Raw genomic sequence first — 15,649 nt, forward strand, 5'->3', positions numbered from 1 at the left:
AAGTTTCATTTCTTTCAGCTTTGAGGAAAAAGACCAAAAGTGGTTTCCAAGAAGAAACAAAGCTAGATAAAGTATTTTCTTTCGACCAAATAGTCAGTTTCATCTTCTTCACCAACTCCATTAACTTCATCTATTCTTCCATTGTTGATATTCCATTGTTGATATTTGGGAATCGTTTCATTGTTGTATTTAAAGAAGCCTTGCTGCTGTTATCCTGTGTAAGAAAAGAATCTCATGTTTTTTGTTTTGATCATTTTGTGTGTCCATCAAATGTAGAACAAAACACTCTGGTTTCAATTATGCATTCAATTTTAGAATTCTCTGAATTTACACACACACACACACGATCCCAGTATTTCTTAGCTTTCTTACAAGTAAACTTCCAAGTATTTTTTAATTTGAAACATGAGAATTTGTTTTGGAAAATGGAATAAATCCTTGATATCATTACCTCTCTTTTCCTAGATCCCAATGAATTTGACAGGATATTGGAACCTCTGGATGTAAAGAGTAAAAAAATTCATGTTGTGGACAGTGGACTTACTTTTAATTTGCCATATCCACTTATCTTAAGACCTCAGCGAGGAGTTGATCTTATTATCTCGTTTGATTTTTCTGCTCGCCCCAGTGATTCTAGTCCTCCTTTTAAGGTGAGTAACCTAGGGCAGTTATGGACCTGAATTGACAACCTACTTACTCTAGATTTTAAGTTTGTAAGTCTTCCAACAAGTTCTGAGTAGTGGCTTAGAGGTTGGACCAGGTTCAAGAAAGATCAATATTAGAGCTCCCAATATTAGAAGTGCCCCTCCCACCCATTGTGGGTGGGAGGGGCAGATATGGTGGTAGCAGGGGGCCATATCATGTTTCAGGAGTGCGCACTCGCTGTTTGCGAACGATTGTGCACTCAGGTCCCCAATGCATCCCTCGTTCCCCGGGTTGCACAAATCCTCAGGGCCTGATGTTGTGCAACGCCAGGTCCATGATAAACAAAGCCCCCCTCATTTACGACCTTGTTCAAAAGGGGGGAGTTGACCTGGCGGGTATTACAGAGACCTGGTTGGGCTGGGAGGGGGGGGTTTTCCCTCATTGAAATGTGCCCACCAGGCTTCCACGCATTCCATCAGCCAAGGGCTCAGGGTAGGGGCGGGGTGGTGGTGGCTATTATAAAGGAAAGTCTTTGTCCGTGGGAGGCCACTGTACCTCAGATAGCCGGATGTGAGTCCTTCCTTATGAAATGGGGTCGTGGGGTGCAGATGGGCTTGCTGATTGAGTACCTGGCTCCCTGCCATGTAGCAGCGGCCCTGCCCGAGCTGCTCAATGTAATAGCCGGGGTGGCGGTGGATACCCCCAGACTTATGGTCATGGGGGATTTCAACCTGCCATCTGTCGGTGAAACGTCAGAGGCAGCCTGGGAGTTCATGGCTTCCATGATGGCCATGGACCTGACCCAGTTAGTTCAAGACCCTACTCACATGGAGGGACACACTCTGGACTTGATTTTTGTCTCTGGTCAGTGGCTGAATGATCTAGAAACAGGAGATATAGCCATCAAGCCCTTGTCATGGTCAGATCATTCACTCCTTCGACTAGACTTTTGAGCCGCTATCCTCCGCTGCAGGGAGACGGAATCAACTAGGTGGTTCCGTCCCAGGCGCCTGATGGATCCGGATAAGTTCCTGACGGAGCTTGGGCCATTCCCTGAGACTCTGGCTCATGACTCGACTGAAGAACTGGTGGCCACCTGGGATAGGGCGGCCGCTGGAGCTTTAGATCGTGTCATGCCTTTGCGGCCTCTGACCTGGTGCCGATCCCAATTGGCTCCCTGGTTTTCCGAGGAGCTGAGGGAGATGAAGCACAGGAAAAGATGCCTGGAGAGCCATTGGAAGGCCAGCCGTTCCGAATCTGACCGAACACTGGTGAGGTCTCCTATTAAGATCTACCTAGTGGCGATAAGAGCGGCAAAATCTAATTATTTTTCCGCTCTTGTTGTGTCTGCAGATAACTGCCCAGCTGCCCTGTTTAGGGTGACCTGCTTCGTATTTCATTTGGGAGCGCGGGAAGATCCCTTGCAGAGTAGGGCTGAGGATTTTGTGCAGTACCTACATGATAAAATTGTTCAGATTCGGGAAGGCTTGGACTCTGACTGGGTAGGTTCAGATGGGGTGATGGAGGTGGGTCTTGAGAGTGTTATCTGGGAGGAGTTTGACCATGTGACTCCTGAGGATGTGGACAGGATTCTGGGTAGACTTAGTGCAGTCACATGTTTATTGGACTCCTGGTTGGTGCTGGCCTCCCAGGCAGTCACATGAGGCTGGCTCCAGGTGATTATTAACGCTTCTTGGAATGAGGGTTTCTTCCCCTCCGCCTTGAAAGAGGTGGTGGTGAGGCTCCTCCTCAAGAAGCCTTCCCTGTACCCGGCTGTATTAGCGAACTATCGTCCAGTCTCCAACCTTTGCTTTGTGGCGAAGGTTGTTGAGAGTGTGGTGGTGCGACAACTTCCCCAGTACCTGGATGAAGCTGTCTATCTAGATCTGTACCAGTCGGGCTTCAGGCCAGGGTACAGCACGGAAACGGCATTCGTCACATTGGTTGATGATCTCTGGAGGGCTCGGGACAGGGGTTGTTCCTCTGTCCTGGTCCTATTAGATCTCTCAGCAGCTTTTGATACCATCAACCATGGTATCATGCTGCGCCGGCTGGTGGGGTTAGGAGTGGGGGGCACCGTGTTGCGGTGGTTCTCCTTCCTCTATGACCGTATGCAGTCTGTGTTGGCAGGGGGACAGAGGTTGACCTCAAGGTGCCTTGTTTGTGGGGTGCCGCAAGGGTTGGTCCTCTCGCCCCTCCTGTTCAACATTTATGTGAAGCTGCTGGGTGAGATCATCCGTGGTTTTGGGGTGAAGTTCCATCAATACGCTGATGATACTCAGCTGTACATCTCCACCCCAGACCACCCCAATGATGCCCTTGATGTGATGTCCCGGTGCCTGGAGGCCGTGCGGATCTGGATGGGGAGAAACGAGCTCAGACTCAATCCCTCCAAGACCGAGTGGCTGTGGTTTCCGGCGTCCCATTATAGCCAGCTGGTTCCATCGCTGACTATTGGGGGGGAGATTTTGGCCCCCTCAGAGAGGGCTCGCAACTTGGGTGTCCTCCTGGATGCACGGCTGTCTCTAGAAGAACATGTGACGCTGTGGCCAGGGGGGCTTTTTATCAGGTTTGCCTGATTCACCAGTTGCGTCCCTTTCTGGATCGGGACTCCTTGTGCACGGTCACTCATGCCCTTGTCACTTCCCGCCTGGACTACTGTAATGATCTCTACATGGGGGTCCCTTTGAAGAGCACTTGGAGGCTCCAACTGGTCCAGAATGCGGCTGCGCGGGTGATTATGGGAGCGACACGGCACAGCCATGTAACACCTCTCTTGCGCGAGCTGCACTGGCTCCTGGTGGTCTTCCGGGTACGATTCAAGGTGCTGGTTACCATCTTTAAAGCGCTCCATGGCTTAGGACCTGGGTACTTACGAGATCGCCTTCTGCCACCGATAGCCTTCCACTGGCCAATACGCTCCTACAGAGAGGGACTCCTTAGGGTGTCGTTGGTCAAACAATGTCAACTGGCGACCCCCAGGGGGAGAGTCTTCTTGGTGGGGGCACCTGCCCTCTGGAATGAATTGACCCCGGAGATACGTATGATCCCTGACCTATGCACCTTTCGCCGTGCCCTCAAGACATTATTGTTTCAACAAGCAGGGCTGGTTTACACATGAATTTTAAGGTTTGTTTTAGTTTTTAATAATATTGGGGCCAAATTATTTAGTATGTTTTAAAACTGTTTTTAAATTTTATGGATATATGTGTTTTATTGTTGGCTGTGCACTGCCCTGAGTCCCTCGGGAGAAGGGTGGTATAAAAATTTAAATAAATAATAAATAAATAAATAAATTAAATAAATAAATAAATAAATAAATAAAGCTATATAAACCTGAAGTAGTCAGACTTGTTCAGCTCAATCCTATCTCACAGAAAGGAGGGGATAAAAGATGAGGTAGGTCAGTTGTAAATAGACTGAACATAAATTTTATTATATATTTATGATGTAGATATTACATTTAACAAAAAGAATGGTAAATACTGGGGAGAAAATATCCTCTGATTGGACATTTTCTAATCAAGCAAAAATCATCGTCAACAGACTCTTCTATGGTTATTTAGCTACAGTATAGATTGGAAACTAGATCTGCTCTAAGGACTAGATACAATTCTACCCTTGACCAAAGAGGTTTGATAATATTTGGAGGGTTACTTTTTTGTGTGCAGGAAATTACTTATTCTAGCCATTTGGGAGAAACTAACTTCCACTAGCAGAAGTCTTTTATTGTCCTGTGGAATGATTGCAAGGATAGCTTAGCCAAGTCACCCTCCATGGAATAAGTCCAAAGGAGTGAAACACAAAACAGATTTCTCTGCTTTATATTGTGTCCTCATCTGTCCTACATATTTATTCCCATCTGAGAAAAATGTGGGTGGGCTGAAACTCAACATCTGCTCCAACTAGAATATCTTAAACAATGGTTGTGCCTAAACTTGGCCATTTCATGCCATACCCCTTTGGAAAATGTACCGTTCAGAGATTTTGTTGAGTATACAACTATGCGTGTGGCTTATTTGACACACTGAAAGAAGTAAATTCTCATTTCATTTATTGTGCTGTAAATATGACTTCGTAATACTACCAGGAAAAATATCAGATAGAGATAACATTATACATTTGGGGAAATATTTGGCACATTGATCATACAATAGACACTTGAGAATAATGTCATGGCTTTTGGGAAACATGGAAAAAAAATAGAAATTGAGCCATAAGTGTCAGCATAATTTGTAGCATTACATGAAACTGCCTTTATGACGCAGGAAATGTTATGACCCTCTTGTTTTATAGAGATCCACCCTTTTATATTCAATTAAATGTTACATTTATAATTGCAACCATACCAAACTCATTGGGTAGTGTTTCTCACAAAAAGCTACTGGCGACCTAATAATACTACTAATAAACTGAAATGTGGGATTTTATATAGTAACATTCTCAAACGTTGCTGTTTGAAAGCTTGGTTTATGCTTTTATACTTCCTGTTCTATGGACACCATGTTTTCCGCAGGGAGGGAAAAAGAAATAGGATTCTCTCTATTATTCTTGTAGTTTGAAGAGTACCACCACAATTCTGCCCTTTTATTAGGATCTTGAAAAGCAATAAAGTCTAACATTTATTTTATCTAACAGCTAATCACAAACAGATGTTGAAGGGCCATCCAATATTGCACCAAATGATCATTATTTAGAATATGATATTCTTCAGTTTCCACAGAGTGTATTAAGAGATTCAGCTGTTGAACAGATACTGGGGTTTTTATTTTTTACTAACATGAGGAAGAAGAGAGAGAGAGAGAGAGAGAGAGAGAGAGAGAGAGAGAGAGAGAGAGAGAGAGAGAGAGATCATTATATCTGCTATTCATAGAACATATTTTATTAACAAATAAAACATTTAAGCAGTCATGATTTTCTTCTAATAGAAAGGAAGTATGAGATGAGATTGTAGTGTTCTGAGGCAGAACCATCTTACACTGTATTGTAAGGTTTTTTTCTCTAACTCTGTTTTTTTCAAAGTTCAAATAATTAAATGAGTGCCAAAAGAATAAACAAGATTACATTTTTATTGCATTTTCCCTATTTAATGTTCTCTTAACTCTTAACTGAAGCAAAGAAATAAGTGATATCATTATGGCAGGAAATAAGGTATTTCCTTTACCAGAAGAAAAATATATTGAAATCAAGAGAAAGCTACAATTTTAATGGTATTTTACACTCATTGTGCCTCTTCACAACAAAAGATTGGTGCAAAGTACATGTTTAAACAGTGTTGAACAGAAATGCCTATATTTGATTTGAATATAGAAGTATCACATATGAGCTATATTTCTGATAATTTTCCTATGAAAGGGGATGAACCACTAGAAGCTCAAAAAAGTAATAGAAATAAAAACAATGACAGTGTCTCTTCATCATCTTTAAAAAATTAAGCACTTGTCTTCACAATTATATTTAGATGACAGTTCCTTAATTTTGGCTTTTACATCTTTCCTTTGACATGATAACTGAAGGAAATGATGTTATTGCCAACCTGCAAGAGTTGATGCTATTTTGATTTCCAGCTTTTCTATAGTGAGAAATTATTATAAGCTCCTAAAAACAGGAAGTCTACAGATAGAATATGAAAATTGTTGTTAACAAAATGTCTTTTCATGCTGTTTGTTCTGTTTCTCTAACATATGTTACTATTAGAATTTTACATTGCAATAAAGATATAAAAACAGAACAGTAGAATAAGAAAAAAAAGGAAATAAAAAAAGAAAAGAACTGAAAAAAGAAAGAAAACATAGAATTTTGAGTTCCACCCTTCTTTCTATTGAGTAATTGCCATCTTACTCTTTCTCCTCCTCTTTCCCCTTTCTAATCCCCACATCCATAAATTAGTCTTTTCTTAGTCCATATAAAAAGTATATAAAAACTTAGTCCAGTCTTTAAAAATAATCTTTTATCATTTTTTTGCCTGACCAACTTGATCAGCTTTGCCATTTCTATGAACTCCATTTATCCATTCCTCTATTGTGGGTATTCATGCTATCTGTTTTCTGTGGTTTTGTAGTTTTGGAGATATGGGAATATGTTTTGTAATCTGCAATGGCATGTGCAGGGTGACTTTGTTTTGAATGAGAAAGGGTGCAGTATGTGATTTCCAGTTTCCAAAAACGGAACTAAAGCAATTGTTTGTCCTCTGGGTAGAATAATGTGGTATGTACGGGTACATCTTGCCCAGCTGAGAAATCCATGTGATGAAAAGGATTAAACATTATCACTTAGTGCAATGTGAAATCCGAACCATTATTTTGCAATGAAGTTTTTACTTTGTATTGTCATTTTATGGGTTAGAAATATTTGCTTCTAATGATTTTAATGTTTTTATGTTGTAAGCTGCCCAGAGTCACTTCGAAACCAGATGGGTGGCAAATAAATTCAATTAATAATTTAAAAAATAAATAATAAAATAATAGAAGACTATATGTCTATGGAGATTGTCAGTTATCCGAGTCATGGTTGGCTTGAAGGGACTTTTTCAAAAGGCAACTGGACTTTGTTTTTCTTGGAAGATGTTTTGCTTCTCATCCAAGAAGCTTGTTCAGTTCTAAATGAATGGCGGAGGATGGTTGTGATGTGCATCTTTCCATCTTCCAACATTCAGTCAGAACAATAGAAGACTATTCTCCTTTCTCTCAATTATGCATGATTGTATCAGTTTGTCCTTTCTTGTGTTCCTTTATATGATGTCTGTGTCTTGAAAAAATATGACTTTCTTTCTAGGAAATTTTACTTGCTGAAAAATGGGCCAAAATGAACAACCTTCCTTTCCCGAAAATAGACCCAAATGTGTTTGATCGTGAAGGATTAAAAGAGTGTTATGTCTTCAAGCCCAAAAATCCTGCATCTGAAATAGATTGTCCCACGATTATTCATTTTGTTTTGGCCAATATTAACTTCAGAAATTATAAAGCACCAGGTCAGTGCCAGAAAAGCATCATTACCACAAAAAATAAACCTAACAATCAGTTTCGTGTAAGATAAACCTTGCTCTATACAGATTTATGCTCTTTTATTTTATTTTTTAACACTGAATTTACTCTCTTTTTCTGTCTTTCTTTTTGGGAAAGGGAGGTAGGAATATCTTTGCAACAGCTGTTTCTGTTTCAAACACATTAAAATATATATCCATTGTCTACACAACGGATGATGAATTTCAAATATAAGAAATTACTCCTTAGCTTATCAGTTTATTTAGATCAGATGGGCAATGTAATGTAAATAAAGTCACATTTTTGCCAACAATGCAATTGCACTCTAGATTTGGATTTCTTGCATGTTTGAGGAACAATTTAAAAACAATCCTTCATTCGCGAGAATCTTAAGACAATAAAAAAAAAACTTGTCCCAAAAAATAGTCCAATCACTTATGGCATTATGTGACTACATAACCAATTATCTCTGGTTTTCACACACACTCCAAATTTTGTACAGGTAGTCCTCTACTTAAAACCATAATTGAGCCCAAATTTTCCTTTGCTAAGCAAGAGAGTTGTTAAGTGAGTTGTGCCTCAGTTTTCGATCTTTTCTGCCACAGTTTGTTAAATTGCTATAATTGTTAAGCAAATTACTGAAATTGTTAAGTGAGTCTGGCTTCCCCCATTGACTTTGCTTGTTGGAAGCCAGCTGGAAAGGTTACAAAAGATGATGACATGACCCCAGGACACTGCAACTGTCATAAATACATACCAATTGTCAAGCACCCGAATTTTGATCACGTGACCATAAGGATGCTGCAACATTTCTCAGTGTGAAAACCCAACAGTCATTAAATAAATGGTTGTAAGTCAAGGACTACCTATATCCGTGATGGTGAATCTATGGCACGGGTGCCACAGGTGGCACATGGAGCCATATCTGTGGGCACACGAGCATTGCCCTAGCTTAGCTCCAGTGCATATGCGCGTGCCGGCCAGCTGATTTTCAGGCCTCCCGGGCCCACTGGAAGTCAGGAAATGGGCTGTTTCCAGTTTCTGGAGGGCCTCCGGGTGGGTGGGGAAGGCTGTTTTCACCCTCTCCAGGCTCCTAGAAAGTCTTTGGAGCCTGAGGAAGGCGAAAAAACAGGCCTACTGGGCCCACCGTGCCATCGCATGCCAAAAGCAGGGGGAGCATGGGGGGGCACGCACACATGCATGATAGCAGGGCGCATTGAATTATGGGTGTGGGCACGTGCGCATATGAGCCCCCTGTGCTACCCCGGCTTTTGGCATGTGACGGCAAAAAGGTTAGCCATCACTGACCTATATGGTATCCAGCTGTAAAAATATTGGTCAGTTTTTGATATAGCTTGTATAGTCTATGCCAACTTTGTCAAGCTTTGTACACCAGAAGTTAAAATCTACAGGCAACTGATTTGGATTAATATATCATTATTTTACATGGATTTTCTTTACCTTTTTAAGATAATTTTTATATTCTTGATATTCAGTTGTTATTTCATTCTATCTCTTTATGATCTTTGGAGCAAACGTGTATGGCATCTTATAAGATTCTGAAACCAATAAGCCAAAATTCCATTTCAGACAGTAGCAAAGGTTAAATAAGATTCATTAATGTTTCACTGACTTTGCTGAAACCATTGCTTATTCTTGGTAGCACTCTCAGTGTGCCTAGGAATTTAAAGAATGAAAGGAGGAGGAGCTTGCAAGGGAAATTCACAGTTATTAAACACTCAATTGCGTGCAATCTATACCCATCTGCTGAATTATTTGGTCTTAAGATATCTTTTACTTTGCTGTCTAATGATAGGTGTTCCAAGAGAAACTCAAGAAGAGAAAGACTTCGCTGACTTTGATATTTTTGATGATCCTGACTCACCATTCTCCACCTTCAACTTCCAGTATTCAAATGAGGCTTTCAACAGGTTGCACGATCTGATGGAGTTCAATACCCTTAACAACTTAGATGTATGTATAATATACAAGGGAATTTTTAGATGCTCTGTTGAATTCAATGATTCGTATATCTACCATTTAAGGGTTCTTTCTTCTATCTTGATAATTGTTATTAATTTCTAGATAATTCCTTTTCACTTTCAAAACCAGAAAGAAAATGGGTCCAGATAACATAAAATAAAAATGTATATGTTAAATAACGCAGCCAATGATCCTTCTGCTATACCTTACTTGTATATAGTGGGTCCAATTTTGAACATCAGGAAAAAAAACACCCAGTTTCCATATTATTATTTGGAGAGCAAGGGATGGAAAAAGAAAATTATTAAACATAGACAGATGACAATACAATAAATGATCACTGAAGCTGTTGGGCAATGCCAGCGCAATAGGTTTATTGGGCAAAAGTAACAATTTCCTCAATTATGGGAGATAAGGAAGAGTATGTTAATGTCCATACTTCTGCCTTGAGTTCTGCAAACAAAGCTTGGGAAAAACCAAGATTCCTGTTGCTGCTTTGAAGTGCTTTCTGCTTTAGAGTTCCACTGATTCTTGTCCTGCAGAGAGTTACACCTATTATTTCTTCAGCAGTTTGGAAAAGTAGATGAGTAGACAGAAATGATGTCTACTTTTAAATAATTGGCAGCTCTTTTATTCAGTGAGAGCATAGTACAGAATAAATTATTTATATATCTATATCTATATCTATATCTATATCTATCTATCTATCTATCTATCTATCTATCTATCTATCTATCTATCTATATCCTTCTTTGTTTGCTTTCAGTAATCTAGGCTAGGATTTAAGAAATAATTATTTAAACAAGAAAATCCTTCTATATTCCTTGCAAATCTATAAATTGTAGATAAATGAGGCGTTGATTTTTTTTTTATAGAAAGATGTTCAGCAACATATATTTAAATGGGGATGATCTTAATTCTTATATCTTTGCTTTCTTCTAAAAAGCAGCAGGCAAAAACCTTGGACTGGCTTTATATTGATTCCTTCTTAATATGACTATCACCCCAAACTGTGAATGTTCCTATTTCAGAATGATGCAGACATATTCTTAGGGCTAATATTATCTTGGCATTAAGGCAGGGGTGAAATCCAGCAGGTTCTGACAGGTTCTGGAGAACCAGTAGCAGAAATTTTGAGTAGTTCAGAGAACCGGCAAATACCACCTCTGGTTGGCCCCAGAGTGGGGTGGGAATGGAGATTTTGCAATATCCTTCTCCCAGGAGTGGGGAGAGAATGGGGTCCCCTGGAATGGAGTGGGAATGGAGATTTTGCAGTATCCTTCCCCTGCCATGCCCACCATGCCACGCCCACCAAGCCACATCACGCCCATCAAACCACGCCCACAGAACCGGTAGTAAAAAAAATTGAATTTCACCACTGCATTAAGGAAACATAATTGTCATCTCAACCTGGTTCGCTCTAAATGCATTAGACCTTAATTCCAATAGTCTCCAATCAGCCTACACATGGTCTTTGTGGACTGGGACTGGATTTCTCTTGAGGCTGAAAGCATTTCCCCTAAGCATTCCTATGGGAGGAGTATCTATGGAGATTCTCAGTCATCCAGGTCATAGTTTTCCCAAAGGTGTTTTTTTCAAGAGGCAACTGGACTTTCTTGTTTTTCTTTGAAGACGTTTTGCTTCTTATCCAAGAAGCTTCTTCAACTCTAACTGGATGGTGGGGAAGGATTTATACTCCTTGCACACAGTTGGTCATTTGCATTCTTTTAGAGAATTGTTGAGGCCACCTGGAGCTTTATCTGTGTCCTCAGGGTCACCTGACCAGTGCAAATGGGTGTGGAGTCTCCTTGTAACTGCTGAAAGGACTGTGTTGTAGACTAGAGATAGATGATGTTGTATCGATCTTCTTGGATGAGAAATAAAACGTCCTCAAAGAAAAACAAGAAAATCCAGTTACCTATGGGAGTAGTAATTGGCAACAATTTTGGAATGCAGTGCCTATGCGCCACTCAGCCCCTCCCATATGATAATGCAATTTATTGTGGATTTGCTGTTTAAGGATTGGACAAAATTCCAAATCCAGGCTCAGTGTGCTTCTCCTTTCTTATTTGCTGTAGAAGGTACAGTCAAGCATGTATCAAAATATTTTTAGATTGCATTCTAAAGTTGTTCACTATTCCAAATGCAATGAAGCCTTCTTTTACTACATCTTGATGCAATAGACTTCCCAGGCAGCACATCAACTTTCTGCTATTTGCTTAATGATGCCATCATGCAAATAAGCATAATTTATATCATTTGATTATGACTTCATCGTATTTTGTTTACATAGGCAAACATAAATATTCAAATTATGCAAATCTCTGTGATGCCTGTACTCCTCCTAGGTTCTTTCCCTAACTTAATCCATTCAGATGAGGTTTCATTTGTAAATTTCTAAAAGCACCTTGTTTTTCCTTGCTCTAACCTTACTTTCTCATTATTACTTTAATTTCAGAAATCCATTTTGTAGGCTTAAGTCAGTTCTGGCCATGAATTTACCTGTTAAGCTTTATTAACAAGTAGAGCTTCTAATTAATGCATATTGGGCAAAATTGCATGGTGAACTCCTTCTACAGAATGCAGAAAGATATAACTTTGTTTATGAAAAAGCAGAAAATTTGCTAATGTTTCACTGAAGAGGAAAAGGAAGGCACATGACTTCCATTTGCATAGACAATGACATTTTTGTTACATTTAACATTTTGTAACCCACCCTCCCTTCCCCATAGAAATTCCACATATGGACATGTTGATGCATGTTCAATACAAGGGAAATTTATCTATTTGTTAATTAAATTTATATGCTGCCAATCTCATGGTTTCAGGCAACTCTGAGCAATAGAAGTTGATTTGAAGGTCTCTTTCACAAAACAGAAAAATTGAGGAATGATTAGATGGAAAAGCTGGGAAACTTAGTTTATGGTTGTGCTCCTGGACAAAATCACAGTCTTTATATGTAAAATACAGTTGAAGGGGTTTTTTTGCTAGACAGTTTAGTAATTACTAACATTACTTTTTCTGCAAAAGTTGGAACTGTTGGGTATATTATGATTAAAAGATGCCATCTAGTGGTTAAATTTCATTCTCCATTAAAAAAAACACACTGTGTACAAATTAAAAACAAAAAGCATAAATTATAAAATCGTACATCATGATTGTCCATGATAATATTTTCATCCAGGTCTTTGCTATTGCATACATTCACCTTTCAAATAATCTCCTTAGCCAAAAGTAATTCTAACTGAAAATGGAGTCCCAGATATTAAACTATGAACATAATGTCTGAAAGAAGGGAAAAATGCCCCCAAAGGATATACAAGATCAGTGCATATATTATCTTGTCCATACCTTGGTGGAATAAGTCCAGCCTTCACTTGCATTAAAGATATGTGAAGGAATTTTTGCTGCTGCTGCTGTGTTTATGCACTTATGAAATTGTGCTATTAACTTTGGATCGTGGCTAGAATCTGTCATCTTTCTGGTATCACAGTATATATTAGAAAATGCCTTCCTCTTTTTTATTTCAGAAAGTAGAAGATTGCAGCAATTTATACATAGAGAGAGAGGAAGGGAGGGAGAGGGGGGGGCTTATGCACACTTGGGCGTGTGCATAAACTCTTTAGGACTCTCTTGTGTTTCACATTCAAAGACTCAAAAAGGAATTTTGGATTATTCATGTGCTGTAATACATGTATGGAAAATGTATGTGTGTTTCTTTATATGCGTATAAACAAATATACACAAAGAGAACTGGATCATTATATTTCCATCAGAAACTATTTCTTTAATGTGATTGATCTTTTATTCGTTTAGTGTAAAAAGTATACAGTGCAAATCTGATAGATACCGTGTTTCACCAAAAATAAGACCCAACTGGAAAATAAATCCTAGCATGATTTTTCAGGATGCTTGTAATATAAGCCCTACCCCCAAAATAAGCCCCAGTTAAGATCGTCAGCCAGACAGACACATTTAGTACGGTATTTCCTCAAAAATAAGACATAACTGGAAATTAAGCCCTAATGCATCTTTTGAATCAAGAAAATAATATAAGACCTGATCTTATTTTGGGGAAAACATAGTACCTCTTTAAAGGAAGGTTCCACTGAGATTAATGGAACATATTCCTCTGTAAGCAGGCAGAGCATATATGGCAGCAAATTTAGATACTTTTTAAAAGGTTTTATCCTGTGAAGAAAAGGAAATTACAAAACAGAACAACATTATATCCTTTGTTTGATACTGATACTTGTATAATTAGACAACAGAAAATGCAGGGTATTCTACTTTTACCACTAGTACAGTTTTGATGCTGTTTTTGCTTCTTTCTTCACAGGTAATCAAAGAAGTGATAACAGACAGTATTGAGTATAGAAGGCAGAACCCATCACGCTGTTCTGTATCACTCAGCAATGTTGAAGCAAGGAGATACTTCAACAAAGCTAAAAGCAATAACCACACATAAGGATCAATACGAATTTTGCTACTTAGAGCCAAGGATTGTTGCATTGATCAAATAGACTATATGCAGAAAAGAATCCTCTGGGAATGGATCATTACAAAATAAAGGAATTCAATTGCATCCATGATGATGATGATGATGATGATGATGATGAAAATGATAGCAGGTTTATTTTCAGCTAGAAACCTAATAACACGTACAGTATAAATCCAAAATAAGACATAAAGGAAGAAGGAGAAAAAAGGACAAAGTAGAATACTTAACACAATAGAATTCATAAGCATCATAGTAGATAATAATGGTAAAATAAAGTAAAATTTAAAAAATTGGTTCAACTGGTTTTTTTTCAGATTATATTAATCTTCTGACCCGGTTATTCTTGTATATTTCTCCTCATTCCTTTAAAGGACCCAGTTTGTGGGGGCAATAAGCTGACTTTGTATAAAATATACAAAAGAATGAAGGCTATTGCTTAACACATTGTAAGCTGCCCTGAGTCTCCGGAGAAGGGCGGCATATAAATCAAATTAAAAAAACAAAAAAAAAACACTTCTACACTTAAGGTTCCCCTGAAATATATTGATTTATTTAACATGTTTGAAGTTGTACAGTAATCTTAGCGTACTTAGAGGCTGAGTTGAGGAACTGTTATTTTAAGAATACAGTACTCTCATTTTTGATGTCAATACTCTGTGGTTGTTTGAATGCTGTATTTTAAGTAAATTGTTTCATGAAGGTTTGTTCTTCCCAATTATATAAAAATGTTTGTATCACTGTGAGATGAGTGTTAAAAATCTAAACCTATCTCCACCATCCATTCATTTAACAACATCAAAAACAAAATAAGGTGGATATTAATATATAGCTTGGTTTTTATTTTGTTGTTGTTGAATTTTTATATAATTGAACATAGTAGACTCTTGACTTAGTTTAATTTAGTTAAAGGACAGGGACTTTTTTTAAAAAAAGTGTTTATTTCTTTTTAAGTAAAGTTGTACATTCTATAAAGGAACTTAAACTATTCAAACAAAGAGTGGCTTCCTTTCCCAGGTATGGACGTAGTTACAATTATTTATATTGCCAATTGAGCCTTAAAATATCGGAAACCATTCTGCATAAAAGTTTTTTTTTTGCAAACCTAGTTATTTTTAAACACTATAGATTCCTTTCTTCTTCTATCACACTCCTGTCCTATGCAACCATCTGTCATTATTGCAATCTGCGTAATTCTAAATCACAATGGGGGATTCTTTTGTTTTTCTTTTTAGCATAACTTGATCCATGAATCTATGCCTTACGATAAAAGAATATGTCAGCCTGTTATGGCTTGCTAAATACACAATACACAGTACCCCCAATTTGGTATTGTGTATGAGCCACACTATGAAATCATAATTCTATATTTATTTATTTAATTAATGGAATGTGTGAGATATTTCAGAGCCAAACTATAGCCAGTCCTTCCCAGATCATGCTCCTATCCTTTCTCTTAGTTCTTTGGTGTATATAGTTATCTTCCCATCCAAGTAACAAACAGGAATATAGAGATGTGCCCTTTGGCAGAACAATGTTG

The 15,649-nt window shown here is 38.6% G+C and overlaps 1 protein-coding gene across 1 annotated transcript in view; it reads left to right on the top strand.

Moving 5' to 3' along the window:
- Positions 1–14,284, top strand: part of PLA2G4A (phospholipase A2 group IVA) — a 53,621-nt gene extending 39,337 nt beyond the window's left edge. Inside the window, exons 14-17 of the mRNA XM_070939291.1 lie at positions 466–650; positions 7,420–7,615; positions 9,445–9,602; positions 13,951–14,284. Of these exons, the coding sequence (XP_070795392.1) occupies positions 466–650; positions 7,420–7,615; positions 9,445–9,602; positions 13,951–14,079 (668 nt within the window). The 3' untranslated portion in view covers positions 14,080–14,284. The remainder of the gene's footprint in view (positions 1–465; positions 651–7,419; positions 7,616–9,444; positions 9,603–13,950) is intronic.
- Positions 14,285–15,649: the final 1,365 nt, after the last annotated feature.

This window comes from Pituophis catenifer, unplaced genomic scaffold (assembly GCF_029215685.1).
Source record: "Pituophis catenifer annectens isolate HBS135680 unplaced genomic scaffold, rPitCat1.0.hap2 SCAF_3, whole genome shotgun sequence".
NCBI lineage: Eukaryota > Metazoa > Chordata > Lepidosauria > Squamata > Colubridae > Pituophis > Pituophis catenifer.